The 18,678-nt window shown below is 47.1% G+C and overlaps 1 protein-coding gene across 3 annotated transcripts in view; it reads left to right on the forward strand.

Annotated features, from left to right (window-relative positions):
• Positions 1 to 5,002: 5,002 nt before the first annotated feature.
• The window catches only part of AASS (aminoadipate-semialdehyde synthase), a 64,828-nt gene continuing 51,152 nt past the window's right edge, over positions 5,003 to 18,678 (forward strand). Inside the window, exons 1-2 of one of the 3 annotated variants that reach the window (XM_077264962.1) lie at positions 5,003 to 5,027; positions 8,380 to 8,597. In XM_077264962.1, the coding sequence (XP_077121077.1) occupies positions 5,018 to 5,027; positions 8,380 to 8,597 (228 nt within the window). In that variant the 5' untranslated portion in view covers positions 5,003 to 5,017. Of the gene's footprint in view, positions 5,028 to 5,199; positions 5,434 to 8,379; positions 8,598 to 18,678 lie in introns of those variants that run through there. The other 2 variants (XM_077264963.1, XM_077264964.1) reach the window with 2 other exon arrangements.

The following is an 18,678-nucleotide window of genomic DNA, read 5'->3' on the forward strand; positions in this document are numbered from 1 at the left end:
TGTAAGCCTTCGCCCACATTATTCTCTCTGTATGAGCTCCATGCAAGCTCTGGCCCCAACGCATGCGCAGTTCTACATGATACGATCCCCCTGCAGTAACCGCTGCTCTCATGACTCATTCAGCTTCAATGAAGCGCCAGGCACGCATGCGCAGTTGGATCATGCCGCGGTCACATGACCGGGATGATGCGGCGGGTCACATGACCCGGTCTTACAGGGCATTTATACCCGGAAGTACCGCCATAGCACAGCGGTCTCCGGGAACCTGTCTCCACGCCACATGGCTGGCGTTGTAAGGTAACTACTGGCCCATATTACATAGCGCCCACCGCTGGTGGCTATCATGCATAATATTTAGACAAGTTTCGTCTATGTATCTTTTCCCAGCGCCATCCATAGCGGCGGATTTGCGCCTGCACCCAGCACAGCCTCTTCAGGAATATAGAGGTAACTGGGTGTACACCAATGGTCATTTTTCCTGGGGAGTTTTGTACCTAGATTGGGGTTATTACATATATATATATACTTTTCCCTTATATGCCATAGGCTTTCTGCCTCTCTCCTCTTGGTCCCGGGTTACCCAGCTCAGGCCTATCTGGCCTTGATATATCTACGTGCATTTTTCCAGGTAACGTTACTCCATATGCTCCATTATTTATCTTAGGGCCCTGTCATGTTCCCATAGTCCACAGCTCAGCAGCGTTTAATTAGTTTTAGTGTCATCGCGTGGTTGCCACATGGTCCCTATACTTTCTTCTACTGCTTTCTTTTCTTTTCGGTCAGCCATATAATCTTGTGCCTTATACCACTATCTTAATTCCTATATCAGGTCACGTATATTAGTCATTAATGTTAAAATTCTCCTTACAGCCAGATACCTATACGGACACTAACAATTTCCCAATTAACAGATGTTGTCACACTTTTCTTCATAGGTTATCTCTTATTTGTTGTAGTGCACAACACCTTTCTCAAGCACCCGGATTATTCCTCCACCTAGTATCCTTTGAGGTAGCATTGACCTCGACCACATATGGAGTCCTCTTACAGGATTGACCGTCTTGTGCCATAACCGTTTGTTTCCATGCCATTTGTTCTTTTCCTTACCTTTACTTACAGCTGTATAATAATAATAATAATAATTTTTATTTATATAGCGCCAACATATTCCGCAGCACTTTACAACTTATAGAGGGGACTTGTACAGACAATAGACATTACAGCATAACAGAAATCACAGTTCAAAATAGATACCAGGAGGAATGAGGGCCCTGCTCGCAAGCTTACAAACTATGAGGAAAAGGGGAGACACGAGAGGTGGATGGTAACAATTGCTTTAATTATTTGGACCAGCCATAGTGTAAGGCTCGGGTGTTCACGTAAAGCTGTATGAACCAGTTAACAGCCTAAGTATGTAGCAGTACAGACACAGAGGGCTATTAACTGCATAAAGTGTATGAGAACACGATGCAAGGAACCCGATTATGTGTTTTTTTTTCTATTTTTAATAGGCCACACAGGGATGGTTAGGTTAATGCGTTGAGGCGGTAGGCCAGTCTGAACAAATGCGTTTTTAGGGCACGCTTAAAACTGTGGGGATTGAGGATTAATCGTATTAACCTAGGTAGTGCATTTCAAAGAATCGGCGCAGCACGTGTAAAGTCTTGGAGACGGGAGTGGGAGGTTCTGATTATTGAGGATGCTAACCTGAGGTCATTAGCGGAGCGGAGGGCACGGGTAGGGTGGTAGACTGAGACCAGAGAGGAGATGTAGGGTGGTGCTGAGCCATGGAGTGCTTTGTGGATGAGGGTAGTAGTTTTGTACTGGATTCTGGAGTGGATGGGTAGCCAGTGTAATGACTGGCACAAGGTAGAGGCATCGGTGTAACGGTTGGTGAGGAATATGATCCTGGCAGCAGCATTCAGGACAGATTGGAGCGGGGAGAGTTTGGTAAGAGGGAGGCCAATTAGTAGAGAGTTATAATAGTCCAGACGGGAATGAATAAGAGAAACAGTAAGAGTTTTTGCAGAGTCGAAAGTAAGAAAAGGGCGAATTCTAGAAATGTTTTTGAGATGCAGATAAGAAGAGCGAGCCAGTGATCGGATGTGGGGGGTGAATGAAAGCTCGGAATCAAGGATGACCCCAAGGCAGCGGGCATGTTGCTTTGGAGTAATGATTGAACCGCACACGGAGATGGCAATGTCAGGCAAAGGTAGGTTAGTAGAGGGAGAGAACACGAGGAGTTCAGTTTTTGACAGGTTCAGTTTCAGATAGAGGGAGGACATGATGTTAGAGACAGCGGTAAGACAATCACTGGTGTTTTCTAAGAAGGTCGGAGTGAAAGCAGGAGAAGAGGTGTATAATTGGGTGTCATCAGCATAGAGATGGTACTGGAAACCAAATCTACTGATTGTTTGTCCAATAGGGGCAGTATACAAAGAGAAGAGGAGGGGGCCTAGGACTGATCCTTGAGGAACCCCAACAGTAAGGGGAAGGTGAGAGGAGGAGGAACCAGCAAAACGTACAGTGAAGGATCGGTCAGAGAGATAGGAGGAGAACCAGGAGAGAACGGTGTCCTTGATGCCGATGGAGCGAAGCATTGTGAGGAGGAGCTGATGATCCACAGTGTCGAATGCTGCGGAAAGATCCAATAGAATTAGCATGGAGTAGTGACCATTAGATTTAGCTGTTAGTAGGTCATTAGAGACTTTAGTGAGGGCAGTTTCAGTAGAGTGTAAAGAGCGGAAGCCAGATTGAAGAGGGTCGAGAAGAGAGTTATCTGAGAGATAGCGGGTAAGACGGGAGTGGACCAGGCATTCGAGGAGTTTAGAGATGAAGGGAAGATTAGAGACAGGTCTATAATTAGCAGCACAGTTTTGGTCGAGGGAGGGTTTTTTAAGTAATGGATGTATGATGGCATGCTTAAATGAGGAGGGAAAAATACCGGAAGTGAGGGAAAGGTTGAATATTTTTGTTATGTGAGAGGCGACAGCTGGGGAAAGGGACTGGAGGAGATGTGACGGAATGGGGTCACTGGTGCAAGTGGTCGGGCGAGAAGATGCAAGGAGCCTGCTTACTTCTTCTTCAGTAACTGGTTCAAAGTCAGAGAGTGAACTAGATGCAGTGGGGGAGGGAGGACAGTGCCTGGTATGAAGAGATTGGGAGATGATTTCCTGTCGAATGTGGTCAATTTTTTCTTTGAAGTAATTGGCCAGATCGTCAGCGCGGAGATCTGTGGTTGGGGCCTGCTCTCTTGGGTTGAGTAGGGACTGGAAAGTGTCGAAGAGACGTTTAGGGTTATTGGACAGCGAGGTGATGAGGGTGTTGAAATAGGTTTGTTTGGAGAGGTGAAGGGCAGAGTTGTATGTTTTTAGCATGAACTTATAATGGATGAAATCTTCGGGTAGATTAGATTTTCTCCACAGACGTTCGGCGCACCTGGAGCATCGCTGCAGGAAGCGTGTTTGCAGCGTGTGCCACGGTTGTCGCCGTCTGTGTCGAGTTGCTCTATGTATAGGAGGAGCAGCTTCATCCAGGGCACTTTGCAGGGTTTCATTGTAATGGTTCAGAGCAGAATCAGGACATGAGATAGAGGAGATTGGGGCCAATGAGGACTGCAAGTTCTTCATAAGTTTCTGGGTGTTAATGGCCTGTATGTTTCTATAAGTGTGGAAAGTGGGGGTGACCTGAGCGGGATGGCAGTTCTTGATAGAGAATGAAAGAAGGTTGTGGTCAGAGAGCGGGAGAGGGGAGTTTGTGAAATCATCCACTGAGCAAAGTCGGGAGAAGACCAAGTCAAGGGAGTTTCCATCTTCATGCGTTGGAGAGTTAGTATGCTGCGAGAGGCCGAAAGAGGAGGTTAGAGATAAAAGGTGAGAAGCAGACGGGGAAAGGGGAGAAGCAATGGGGATGTATAGCTGTATAGCTTTTTTAGCTCTTGATAATAGGAAGCACTCACAGCTCACGGATCACGATACCGGATTTGCTCCAGCCGCCACGATTGCGCACTTCTTTGTCGTCACATGTTGGATCTGGTCTGGAAAAATATAACTGCAATACCGTTGTTCTTTATATTGTGCACTTTATGTATATTGTTATTTATTTTATTCTATGATCTGCCTATATTTCAGTTTGATAAGAAGGAATTTCTGATGAAGGTCTGATGTATGGACCGAAAACGTTTATTCTTTAACTGGATGCACAAATAAAATGGAATAATCATCTTGCAAATAATCCTCTGAGTGCCAAGTTATTTTGATTATTGGATTGACGGGCTGGAAACCTGACTTGAGCACCACATAGGAACCTTGAGTGCCATGTGCATTTTCCTTATCACCTGTGGGAAGCGTCACCACGCAGCCGCCATACCATCACCCCAGAGGACCCCTTTAAGCGGCGTCGGTCCCCACTGACAGAGAACCACAGGTGGCATCACGAACAATAGACTTTCACAATACCCCTTAAAAGACTGTTCCCCTTGAATTGAGTCCCAGGGCCACGGACCGGGTCGCAGCCACTGTGACATCCCCTTTAAGAGCGACCGGACCTGGTACCGAGTACCCCACTGTCCTGGTGGGCGACTCAACAGCACAAGTCCACATCCCCAGCTAGGACCCCACCTTCATTTAACGTGATGAGGCATAAGAGAGCCTCGCCCTCGGCCCCGCACCACGTGACACAGGTGGCAAGTAGTTAGCAGTCGTGGGCAACCTACTTTGTTGTCCATGATAGGAAAGCTACCTGCAGCCAGGACTGCAGCCGGGTTGGATTTCTGGTGACAGTGCGGCCACAGTCGCGTTGTCACATACTTCACAACACTAGACACAATGCCGCATTAGGCGGTAGGCCAGGTCTTGTCACATGACTGACTCCGGTGCAGCCATAGCCTTGTGGCGCTCCTTGGGCTGTGTGTGACCAGGTAGCATACCCACTTGTAGCCGCATGCGCAGTACACGTGTGCATCCTATCTAACGATCACTGTATAGTGTGTGGCCCGGGCTGTACAGCTGCCTGCAGGATGGTGACAGGTGGGGGCTTTTACCACAGTTGCCTCTCTATAGGGCGGCTGAGGCTCCATGTGTTTCTATGGCCAGCAGCTGCCACTACAGCCTGAGCCGCCTCCAGCCTATCACAGGCCCCAGACTGGAGCGGTGGGCGGAGTCACAGTGCATTTTAGGTCATCATATCACAGATCTCGTTACCCTCAATGACGGCCTTCACAACAGGGATGCGCTTATTTCCCTGCTTCCCATTGGCTCAGAGGGAAGGCTGTGTCTTCTATGCGAGCAGCGATTGGTGGAAACGGAGTTGACGTTCTTGAATCCCTAAAGTTGTGTCTCTCACCTCTGGGCTCCTGAAGCCGTCTCTCCCGGGGGTGTCCTGCAGGTGGTACAGGCCGCACATTGCGTCACACTGCCACCCTGGTGCGGACAGGTAGGTGACCTCGTCCCCTCGTCGCTTATTAGGTCGTTCCCGGCTGGCAGGCCTGCTATGGGGGCACGCTGCTGCTCCGGCCGCGGTGTGGAGCGAGCCTGCCCTCACTAGTGCGGTGGCCACGCCGGCTGTAAGGAGGGCAGCCTCGTCACTCACGGTCACTGCTCCTCTCACCGTCCTGATGGACCCCGGGGGAGACAATGCCACACGTTCAGCTGCTTGGCCCATTAACCCTTTCATCACATGCAGGTTTAAAGGGGTGTCCTGAAGTGTAGGACTATGGGAGCACTTCCCAGTTGTTAGGGGCGCGCCCACTGGGACCCCCACTGATCCTGAGAACCTCTGAAGAGCCCTGTGTGGGGCGGTGGGCGGCCATGGGCACTACTGCTCCGGGGTCAGCCCTCCTAACCCGTCTACATGGGCATGTGGTCATAGAGAGGTGAATATAATGATATGTGTGAGCTGGTGTCTTATTCCAGAGAAATCCACATCTCTATGTGTGAATGAGCTGACCAGGACTATGGGCCGGACCCTGATCTGCAGGAGAATCTCCCCCAGAGCTTACTGTGATGGGACCGCCGGTGATGGCTGATCGCTGCGCTCGCCTGCTCTTCAGCACTCACCATTGACCACTGCTCCACTCTTGGGATCTTGGGGGTCTCGGGTCAAACCCTCAGCAAGCGGGAAGTTACCCCCTATGCCACTGATACTTGTAAAGTGCGAAAAAAGGAAATATGAGCCTTTTTTTTTTTTTTCTTGCAGCCATGAAGGAAGACAGATACAATTGTGTTCCTTTTGTATAGCAATATTCATGCACAATATATCAGTCACTCACAGTCATAAAAGACCCCTGTGGACTTTTCCGTATACTTTGTCATCCAAGTGCAGTCTGACATCCGCGGACACAGACAATGGAGAGCTTAAGTTCTGCGTCTTCTCCACACCTGTGCTGAGGTTGATCCAATTCTCCCACATGAGACAATCTCTGACAGAGGTCGAGCCAAGTGTCATCCGCTTAATCAGCCCAATTCTCCCACATGAGAAAGTGTACGCTCATTTAACCCCTTATATGAAGACTGGCTCAAAGTTTTAGGGTATGTGCACATGTGAAGTATTTGGTGCAGAAATGTCTGCATCTCCTCTGCATAAAATTGGTGCGTTTTTGTGTTTTTTACCTGTGTTTTTGGTGCAGCTTTTCCCCATTCATTAGTAAGAGTGACATCTGCAGCAAAAATGTTGAAAGAATTGACATGCTGCAGATATAAATCTGTAAGCCACAAATAAGCAACGAATGCAGGAGACTTCAAGATTCTCATCCACTTTTCTGGCATCAAGAAACTTTTCAGGTTTTGTGTCAAGTTTACATAGAAAAAGACTCAACAAATGCTTAAGGTGTTGGGTCATCCGGAAGCAGTTAGAGAGGTTGTCCTTTATAATAATAACTAGATGGTAGCCCGATTCTAACGCATCGGGTATTCTAGAATATGTATGTAGTTTATTTATGAAGATTTTAGAATAATACATTGAATACACAGGATTCGGCCGTCCGCGACCAATTAGCGAAGCGTGGTTCAAATCCCGTGCCAATTCGCGGGACTGCGCCTGTCGCTGATTGTTCGCGGCTGGCCACGTAGTAGATTGCACAGCCACGTAGTATATTGCACAGCCCATGTAGCGTATAGCACAGCCCACGTAGCGTATAGCACAGCCCACGTAGCGTATAGCACAGCCCACGTAGCGTGTTGCCCAGCCCACGTAGCGTGTTGCCCAGCCCACGTAGCGTGTTGCCCAGCCCACGTAGCGTGTTGCCCAGCCCACGTAGCGTGTTGCCCAGCCCACGTAGCGTGTTGCCCAGCCCACGTAGCGTGTTGCCCAGCCCACGTAGCGTGTTGCCCAGCCCACGTAGTACATCGCACAGCCCACGTAGTACATTGCAATGTGGGCATCATAAAAAAAAAAAAAAAGAATTAAAATAAAAAATAGTTATATATTCACCTTCCGTTGGCCCCGGATCCAGGCGAAGCGTTTACCGATGCTCCTCGCGCGCTCCGGTCCCAAGAGTGCAATGCATGGAGCAGTCACCGGAGCGTCACAGGCCTGTTCTGGATCCGAGGGGCCGACGGACGGTGAGTATATAACTATTTTTTATTTTTTTAATTATTTTTAACATTAGATCTTTTTACTATTGATGCTGCATAGGCAGCATCAATAGTAAAAAGTTGGTCACACAGAGTTAATAGCAGCGTTACCCGCGGCATAACGGGGTCCGTTAACGCTGCCATTAACCCTGTGTGAGCGCTGACTGGAGGGGAGTATGGAGCGGGCACTGACTGCATGGAGTAAGGAGCGGCCATTTTGCCGCCGGACTATGCCCGTCGCTGATTGGTCGCGGCAAATCAGCGACTTGGGATTTCCGAGACAGACAGACAGAAAGACGGAAGTGACCCTTAGACAATTATATAGTAGATTTTATTTTTATATAGTGCTAGCATATTCCGCAGCGCTTTACAGTTTGCACACATTATCATCACTGTCCCCGAAGGGGCTCACAATCTAGAATCCCTATCAGTATGTCTTTGGAATGTGGGAGGAAACTGGAGAACCCGGGAGAACATACAAACTCCTTGCAAATGTTGTCCTTGGTGGGATTTGAACCCAGAACCCCAGCGCTCCAAGGCTGCAGTGTCCTGTTCCCTGGGTGGCGACAGCTGGACGTGATCAGTGTGTAGTGGCTGCAGTGGGGTCTTGGAGCTTTTCCCCCATTCATTACACAATGCAAAAGTTTAACAATAAAGCAAATCTTTCTCTACTTTGCGCAGACAGAATGGAAATTGTGAATTCTGAAGATCACACTTTTGTTTCTCATTGATTTTTGTTGCTCCTATTTCTAAATATTGTCTTGGATGCTTTCCTTTAATATTGTAAACTTTGTCTTACATTTCCAAGGACTCAACATGTGGCAAGTTGTGAAGTGTCGGAGGTATAACGCTTTCTATGACCAGTTGGTGCGTCGTCACCATAAAGCTGTACTCGCGATAAGAAGGGAAGACATCAATGCCTGGGAGAGGAGAGCACCGCTTGCTCCAAAGCATGTGAAGGAGCTCACAAACCTGGGCTACAAGGTCCTGGTGCAGCCATCGAATAGAAGAGCAATCCATGAGAAGGTATTGTCCATGTAATGGATCTGATCACCGCCATTTGTCGTTTTGTTTTAGATTTTTGTGAATGTAGACAGAATTTTTGCCAAGAAATTAATAGGAAAAAAGCCAAATCACTGTTCAGCTACTTATATTTAGTGCAGTTTTTAAATGTGGGTGCTTTTCAGTTGTATTTTGGGTGGAATCTGCCTGGAAAAGACATGTGAAAATATCCTTTGGATACATTCAGACAAATTTTTTTGGGTTCCTGTGCTGTGCTTGTGGAGAATAAATGAATGGAGCTCAAAAATGCAATGTAAGCCTATGTGCTATACACATTGCTCACATATTAGACTCGTATAGTGCGCACACACTGCTCACATATTAGACACATACAGTACACACACTGTCATTGTTCTGCTGGAAGACCCATGACCTAGGACACAAACCCAGCTTTCTGACATTGGGCACTACATTGCGAGCCAAAATCCTTTGGTAATCTTCAGATTTCGTGCTGCCCAGCACACAGTCAAGGCACCCAGAGGCAGCAAAGTATCCCCAAAACATCTTTGAACCTCCAACATATTTTCCTGTAGGCATTGTGTTCTTTTCTTTGTAGGCCTAATTCTGTTTTTTGGTAAACAGTAGAATGATTTTCTTTATTAAAAAGTTCTACGTTGATCTCATCTGTCCACAAAATGCTTTCCCAGCAGGATTTTAGCTTGCATACATTTTGGCAAACTGCATTCTAGCTTTTTTGTCTCTGTCTGCAGTGGGGTTCTCCTGGGTCTCTTGCCATAGTTTCATTTAATTCAAATGACGACGGATAGTCAATTTTTCTCTGCCGTCCATGTCCAGGGAGATTAGCTGTAATGCCATGGGTTTTAAAGTTCTTGATTATGCTGTGCACCTTGAACAAAGGAGCATCATGACCTCTGAAGATCGACTTATAACCTTGAGATTGGGGATAATGTTCAATAATTTTGGTTCTAATATACTCGGACAGTTCTCTTCTCTTTGTGCAAATTTATTAAAAAAGAAAAACTGAAATATCACATGGTCATAAGTATTCAGACCCTTTGCTCAGTATTGAGTAGAAGCTCCCTTTTGAGCTAGTACAGCCATGAGTCATCTTGGGAATGATGCAACAAGTTTTTCACAACTGGGGATCCTCTGCCATTCTTCCTTGCAGATCCCCTCCAGTTCCGTCAGGTTGGATGGTGAACGTTGGTGGACTGCCAGTTTCAGGTCTCTCCAGAGATGCTCAATTGGGTTTAGGTCAGGGCTCTGGCTGGACCGGTCAAGAATGGTCACAGAGTTGTTCTGAAGTGACTCCTTTGTTAGTTTAGCTGTGTGCTTAGGGTCACTGTCTTGTTGGAAGGTGAACCTTTGGCCAAGTCTGAGGTCCAGAGCACTCTGGAAGAGGTTTTCATCGAGGATATCTCTGTACTTGGCCGCATTCATGTTTTCTTCAATGACAACCAGTCCTCTTGTCCCTGCAGCTGAAAAAACCCCAATAGCATGATGCTGCCACAACCATGTTTCACTGTTGGGATTGTATTGGGCCGGAGATGAGCAGTGCCTGTTTTTCTCCACACATACCGCTTAGAATTATCACCAAAAAGGTCTATCTTCATCTCATCAGACCAGAGAATCTTATTTCTCATAGTCTGGGAGTCCTTCATGTTTTTTTTTTTTTTTTTTTAAACAAACTACTCGGGCTTTCATATGTCTTACACTGAGGAGAGGCTTCCGTCGGGCCACTCTGCCATAAAGGCCCGACTGGTGAAGGTCTGCAGCTATAGTTGACTTCGTGGAACTTTCTCCCATCTCCCTACGGCATCTCTGGAGCTCAGCCACAGTGATCTTGGGGTTCTTGTTTACTTCTCTCACCAAGGCTCTTCTCCCACGATTGCTCAGTTTGCCTGGACAGGCAGGTCTAGGAAGGCTTCTGGTGGTCCCAAACTTCTTCCATTTAAGGATTATGGAGGCCACTGTGCTCTTAGGAACATTGAGTACTGCAGAATTTTTTTGGTAACTTTGGCCAGATGTGTGCCTTGCCACAATTCTGTCTCTGAGCTCCTTGGCCAGTTCCTTTGACCTCATGATTCTCATTTGGTCTGACATGCACTGTGAGGTCTTGTATAGACAGGCGGGTGGCTTTCCAAATCAAGTCCTATCAGTTTAATTAAACACTGCTGGACTCCAATGAAGGAGTAGAACCATCTCAAGGAGGATCACAAGGAAATGGACAGCATGTGACTTAAACATGCGTGTCTGAGCAAATGGTCTGAATACTTATGACCGTGTGATATTTCAGTTTTTCTTTTTTTATTAAATTTGCAAACATTTCTACATTTCTTTTTTTTATTTTTCTTTCAGTCAAGATGGGGTGCAGAGTGTACATTAATGAGAAAACAAATGAACTTTTTTGAATTTACCAAAAGACTGCAATGAAACAGAGTGAAAAATTTAAAGGGGTCTGAATACTTTCCGTACCCACTGTATAGTTGTGCGGAAAAAATGTTTGCCCCCTTCCGATTTCCTATTCTTTTGCATGTTTCTCACACTTTAATGTTTCAGATCACCAAACAGATTTAAATATTAGATAAAGTAAACACACTAGACCTTGAAAATCAAGGTCCTAGAGTCTGGAGGAAGAGTGGAGAGGCATACAATCCAAGCTGCTTGAGGTCCAGTGTGATGTTTCCACAATCAGTGATGGTTTGGGGAGTTATGTCATCTGCTGGTGTAGGTCCACTGTGTTTTATCAAGATCAAAGTCAGCGCAGCCATCTACCAGGAAATTTAAGAGCACTTTATGCTTCCCTCTCCCAACAAGCTTTTTGGAGATGGAAATTTCATTCTCCAGCAGGACTAGGCACCTGTCCACACTGCAAAAAGTACTAATACCTGGTTTGAAAACAACAGTATCACTGTGCTTGATTGGCCAGCAAACTCGCCTGACCTTAACCCCAAAGAGAACCTATGGGGTATTGTCAAGAGGAAGATGAGAGACACCAGACCCAACATTGTGAAGGCTGCTATCAAAGCAACCTGGGCTTCCATAACACCTCAGCAGTGCCACAGGCTGATCACCTCCATGCCACGCCGCATTGATGCAGTAATTGATGCAAAAGGAGCCACGACCAAGTACTGAGGTCATTTACGGAACATACATTTCAGTAGCCCAACATTTCGGATTTTAAAATAATTTTCTTAAGCTGGTGTTATAACATATTCTAATATACTGAGGTAATCACTTTTGGGTTTTCATTAGCTGTAAGTCATAATCATCAACATTAACAGAAATAAACACTTGAATAGATCACTCGGTTTGTAATGACTCTATATAACGTGAGTTTCACTTTTTGTATTGAAAAACTGAAATAAATTAACTTTTTGATGATATTCTAATTTTGTGAGATGCACTCGTAACAAAAGGAATCAGGGCTGTTTAGGCACCTGTGATGAGAAATGTCAGAGACAGACATGATCTGAAAGAAAAAAAAAAAAAGAAAAAATTAAGAAAAATTTCTGATAACTCCTGGTATAAAGAGTTTTGGAATACATTTCATTATATAGAGCAACATACACCTCTCACCACACTCTCATGTGTAACTGAATAGCCTAAACAAATAACCTGTTGCCCGTCACCTAGGTCATCTTCCACCCCTCCCCACTTGAAGGCGATTTCGCACTCTGCCAATACTGTAGATCATTCATGCGACACTCTATCCAGCCTAGAGTAATGGCATTAACCCCCTTTCTGCCATTGGACGTACTATTCCGTCCATGTGGGGTGGGCCCTAATTCCCAAGGACGCAATAGTACGTCCAGCGCGATCAGCCGCGCTCACGGGGGGAGCGTGGCCGGGTGTCAGCTGACTATCGCAGCTGACATCCGGCAGTATGTGCCAGGAGAGGTCACGGACCGCCCCCGGCACATTAACCCCGGCACACTGCGATCAAACATGATCGCAGTGTACCGGCGGTACAGGGAAGCATCGCGCAGGGAGGGGGCTCCCTGCGTGCTTCCCTGAGAAGATCGGTACAAGGCAATGTGCTCACCTTGTACCGAGCGTCTCCTCCCTGCGGTCCCCGGATCCAAAATGGCCGCGGGGCTGCATCCGGGTCCTGCAGGGAGGTGACGTCACAGCGCCTGCTCAGAGCAGGCGCCGGGAAGCCTCCCTGTTGTGCACGTCAGATCGCCGATCTGACACAGTGCACAGCAAAGTGTCAGATCGGCGATCCGTCACTTTACTGTGATGCCAACCCCCCCCCCGGGGCGAAGTAGAAATGTAAAAAAAAAAAAATCACGTGTAAAAAAAAAAAAAAAAAAAAAAAAAAAAATCCTAAATAATAAAAAATTGTTCTAATAAATACATTCCTTTAGCTAAATAAATAATAAAAGCAAAAGTACACATATTTAGTATCGCCGCGTCCGTAATGACCCGACCTATAAGACTGTCCCACTAGTTAACCCCTTCAGTGACCACGGTAAAAAAAAAAGAGGCAAAAAACAACGCTTTATTATCATACCGCCGAACAAAAAGTGGAATAACATGCGATCAAAAAAACGGAAATAAATAACCATGGTACCGCTGAAAACGTCATCTTGTCCCGCAAAAAACGAGTCGCCATACAGCATCATCAGCGAAAAAATAAAAAAGTTATAGTCCTCAGAATAAAGCGATGCAAAAATAATAATTTTTTCTATAAAATAGTTTTTATCGTATAAAAGCGCCAAAACATAAAAAAAGATATAAATGAGGTATCGCTGTAATCGTACTGACCCGAAAAATAAAACTGCTTTTTCCAGGACGTCCCTCCTGACAGCACCATGGAGGACGTCTCCCCTCCTCCTTGCTGGGACAGGAAACACACGAGAGTTTAAATATCCGGTACCACCCCTCACTCCTCAGTGTTTTTCCTGTCCCTGCACGGAGGGACACACGAAGAGGAGCAGCATGCTTACCGAGCTCAGGGGGATCGTGCGGTTATCCAGATCCTTCCCCCTGTCAGTGGCTCAGGGTCGAAACTCCCCAGTCGGGAGTCCCTCTACCCCAAAGGCCCGGAGCGGGACTAAGCTCCGGGATTGAACCGCTCCTCCCGGTGGGGGGCTCTCGGTTCTCGACGCGGCAGCGATCCCAGCAGGTCCCCAGGCTTCAGGCGTGGTGCGGGAGTCGTTACAGCTGGCCGGCACTTCCTGAGCTAAAGAGCCGCGTCACTTCCGGTTTCGTCAGAGCCGGCGAAAAACGTCACTTCCGGTGGCGTTCTAGGAGCGGGGAATTCAAACGCTCCACGGTGGAGAACGCTGTACTGAAGCGGTCGCTGTGGGTAGCGTTCAGCTTCGGACGGCGGTGCACGGTATACCTCAGAACCGGAATATGGAAGACCGAGTGGAAGAGGAAGGGGTAAGTCTGCCTATGGCAGTATACCCCTACATCATAAAATACCGCACACCATCTAGCCTATTACTCCCTATCTTATGTTGTATAGGATAAGGGAAACCCCGCTGCTCCCCCTGCTACGGCTAAAAAATCTGGGAAGGCCACGGCTAAGAGCATAAGATGTCCAGTATGCCACGTAAAGCTCCCAGATTCCCATGGCAAGACCCTATGTACAGCCTGTACTTCTAAGGTCATGAAGGACGAGCAGTCGTCTCTGCTATCCGAGATGAGGTCCCTAATTCGGGAGGAGGTTCAGGCTTCTATATCCAGCCTCGCACAGTCTCGCCCGTCCAGTCCTATAATGGGTCGCAAGCGTGCTAGACGGGAAGAACCCCAGGGGGAGCCAGAGTGTTCTTCTGATGAAGGTTCTGAACTCAGGGATTCCCCATCAGAAGAGGAGGGAGAAATTCCTGCAGGAAGCCATGATCAGAACAGGAAGTATCTCTTCCAGTCTGAAGAAACGAATGAACTTGTACTGGCAGTACGAAACACGATGCAGATTGAAGACACCTCCAAACCACAGTCCAGGCAGGATTTAATGTTCGGGGGACTAGTAGCTCGGAATCAGACTGTGTTTCCTATAAGTGAACATATTAAAGCTATGATCCTGGAAGAGTGGAAAGAGGCCGAGCGTCGTTTGGTTCTCTCACGTGACTTTAAAGGCCGTTTGCCATTCAATCTTGAGGAAGCTAAATTATGGGAGGAGGTCCCTAAAATTGACGTTCCCGTGGCTAAAGTCACCAAGAAAACGGCTATACCATTTGAAGACTCCTCCAGTCTTCGTGATCCTATGGACAGGAAGGCGGACATTCTCCTGAAAAGGGCCTGGGAGGCATCTGCGGCCCTGATTCGAACAAATATAGCAGCCACCTCGGTGGCCAGGTCTATGTATTTGTGGATGGGGCAGTTGGAAGAGCAATTAGCTGATAAGACCCCTAGATCTGATATTTTGCATTCCCTTCCTATCATGAAGTCCGCTATGGCATTCCTTTCAGACATGACTGCAGAGTCAGTCAGATTTTCAGCTCGTAACAGCTCTCTGTCTAATGCAGCTCGGAGGGCAGTATGGTTGAGATCCTGGTCTGGTGACAATGTATCCAAGTCCAAACTCTGCTCTATTCCATTTTCGGGACAGAGGGTGTTTGGACCAGCTCTAGACTCTATCCTTGAGTCAGCATCTGACAAAAAGAAAGGGTTTCCGGAGGATAAACCCAAAAGACCTCAGCCCTTTCGGAGAAACTTTTTCTCCAAGAGGCAGTTCGATACAAGAGGTCAAGGTCGGTCCAGCAGAGGATCCTACAGAGGCTCCCGTGGACAGAGTAGCAGAAACAAAGGCTTTTTCTTTAGTCCATCCACTAGAAATAAGCCACAATGACGCCACCAACATTGGGGGAAGACTGCGGGGGTTTGCAGAAAACTGGGCTCAGATTACTCAGAGCCAGTGGGTTCGCAGGACTGTATCAGACGGATACAGCATAGAGCTTTACTCACCTCCCCCAGAAAGATACATTGCTCCTACTATAGTCACAGCAGAGTCGGCCATACTAAAAGACTTACAGGTCATGCTCAGGACAGAGGTAATAATCCCGGTTCCCCAGTCAGAGATAGGAAGAGGGCACTACTCCTCCCTATTTACTATCACAAGGCCGTCGGGCGACACTCGCACCATAATAAATCTAAAGCCTTTGAATGCCTGGGTGAGATACAAACGGTTTCGAATGGAATCCATTCGATCAGCAGTTCAGCTCATAAACCAGAATGCGGTCATGTGTACTATCGACCTAAAGAAGGCCTACTACCAGGTTCCAGTACATCCTTCATCTCAGAAGCTGCTGAGGTTTGCAGTAGCACTACCATCAGGGACCTTCCATTATCAGTTCCAGGGCCTCCCGTTCGGACTGGCTTCAGCTCCTCGCATTTTTACAAAGCTTGTATCAGAAATGGTGGCCTTCCTGCGAAGTCAAGGCATTATAATAATTCCGTATCTGGACGACTTCCTTCTCGTGGCAGATTCAGTAGATCGTTTGGTGGCTCACAGAACTCGAACAATTGCAGTAATGGAACATCTGGGATGGGTACTAAATTGGCAGAAGTCCGATTTACTACCAGAACGGAGGAAAACTTTCCTAGGTGTATGTCTGGATTCCAAATTAAGAACGTCCTTTTTGCCAGATGTCAGACGAGAGACGATCCAGACGCAGGTCAAGTACCTATTGGAACATCGAGTCACCATAAGAATGGCGATGAAAGTTCTCGGGCTAATGACAGCTTGTATACCATGCGTCAGGTGGGCACAAAGCCACTCCAGACACCTGCAGAGGCAGATCTTGTCAGTATGGGATCGTCGGCAGTCTTCCTTAGAGGCTCCGCTAAAGGTGTCAATCTTAACACGGAAGTCTCTTCACTGGTGGACACATACCAAAAATCTAAAGGTGGGTGTCCTATGGATTACCTCCCCCTACGTGGTTGTTACCACGGACGCCAGCGCTTGGGGATGGGGAGCACATCTACAGGGCAGAATCCTGCAAGGCAGGTGGCCAGCAAGCATCAGAAGCAGATCTTCCAATTTCAAAGAGCTATATGCCGTCTGGCAAGCACTAAGACACAATCAGCTTACACTCTCAGATCATCACGTAAGAATCTTCTCCGACAATATAACAACGGTCGCATTTCTGAACCATCAAGGAGGCCCAAGATATCAGCCACTGCAGGATCTGGCAGAGACTATCTTCAAATGGGCAGAAGAAACAGTATTATCAATAACGGCTATCCACCTAGAAGGCTCTCAAAATATAGTAGCAGATTATCTAAGCAGAAGGGATCTGCACCCAACAGAGTGGGAATTGGAACAGAGTATCTTCCAGACATTATGTCACAGATGGGGAACCCCCGATATCGATTTATTCGCAAACAGAAGAAACGCGAAGACCCCAAGATTCTTTTCTCTGAACCCCGCGGATCTCCCAGAAGGGATAGATGCACTGAGCCAGCAGTGGAACCAGCCTCTCTCATACGCGTTCCCTCCCCTGGCATTAATTCCAGCGGTCCTACGGAAGATCAAGGAGGATCAAGCAAAGGTCATCCTGATTGTCCCGTTCTGGACAAGAAGAAGCTGGTTTCCCATACTGGGGAGCTTAGCAGTCGACCATCCCGTCGAGCTGCCGATCAAGGGGAGAGTCATCCACCAGGGTCCAGTATACCATCCAGACCCCAGCAGACTTCGTCTTTCAGCCTGGATCCTGAAAGGGACATCCTGAAATCAAAGGGACTATCTGATCAGGTCATAACTACTATCCAGAGTAGTAGAAAACCTGTTACTTCAGCGATCTACCAGAAAATCTGGAAACGTTTTTGTCTAGAAGGTGGCAGATCCGACGTTGTATCAGGATCTCCGGACATTCCCCGTATTCTGGACTTCCTTCAAAAGGGATTCAACCTGGGTCTCCGTCCCAGCACATTAAAAGTCCAGATTTCGGCACTAAGCTCATTTCTGGACTACCCGTTGGCATCTCACCCATGGATAATAAGGTTCATTCGGGCCACTCAACGAATGCGTCCTACCATTAGGCAGCTATTACCATCATGGGATCTTAACTTAGTCCTTAGGGCCCTGTGTAAAGGCGCTTACGCTATGGGGGATGACATGCCCATTTCTATCCGCACCCGGAAAACGGCTTTCCTTGTAGCTGTCACTACGGCCAGGAGGGTTGGAGAAATTCAGGCCTTATGTACAAGGGATCCCTATCTCCAGATCAGGGATGATAGTCTAATCTTAAAATTAGATCCCTCATTTATCCCAAAGGTAGCCTCTATCAAAAATAGGAACCAGGCAATAATACTTCCGTCCTTTTGTAATAACCCTTCTAACGAGAAAGAGAGAGTCCTTCACTCCCTGGATGTCAGACAGGGAGTCCTGGACTATCTTAAAGCTACAAACTCTTGGCGTATAGACCCAAATCTTTTTATTCTATTTGGGGGTAAAAACAAGGGTAAGAAGGCGTCTAAAGCCTCAATTGCACGTTGGATCACGGATGTGATCTCAGAAGCCTATCAGTCAGAAGGCATGTCACCTCCGGTAGGTCTTAAAGCCCATTCTACACGGGGAGTATCTGCCTCCTGGGCAGAGCACGCAGGAGCCTCAGTAGAACAAATCTGTAAAGCGGCTACATGGGCCAGGGCTGACACATTCTGTAGACATTATAAACTCGATGTTATGTCCAGTCAGCACACGGCTTTCGGGAGGAAAGTCCTCCAAGCAGTAATCCCACCCTAAGGAGGGTCTTTGGTACTCTCCATGGTGCTGTCAGGAGGGACGTCCTGGAAAATCGGTATTAGTCTTACCGGTAATTATGTTTCCAGGAGTCCATACTGACAGCACCGGTACTTCCCCCCCCCATTCTGTCTTTGGTTTAATCAGTTTATGTGCCTATATACTATTTGTTATATGGTTTATTCATTAAAAGTTTTATTTGCATCATTCCATGAGTTGGTCCTTGTTACAACACTGAGGAGTGAGGGGTGGTACCGGATATTTAAACTCTCGTGTGTTTCCTGTCCCAGCAAGGAGGAGGGGAGACGTCCTCCATGGTGCTGTCAGTATGGACTCCTGGAAACATAATTACCGGTAAGACTAATACCGATTATCCATTTTACCAAA

The sequence above is a fragment of the Ranitomeya variabilis genome, chromosome 5 (genome assembly GCF_051348905.1).
Source record: "Ranitomeya variabilis isolate aRanVar5 chromosome 5, aRanVar5.hap1, whole genome shotgun sequence".
Lineage (NCBI taxonomy): Eukaryota > Metazoa > Chordata > Amphibia > Anura > Dendrobatidae > Ranitomeya > Ranitomeya variabilis.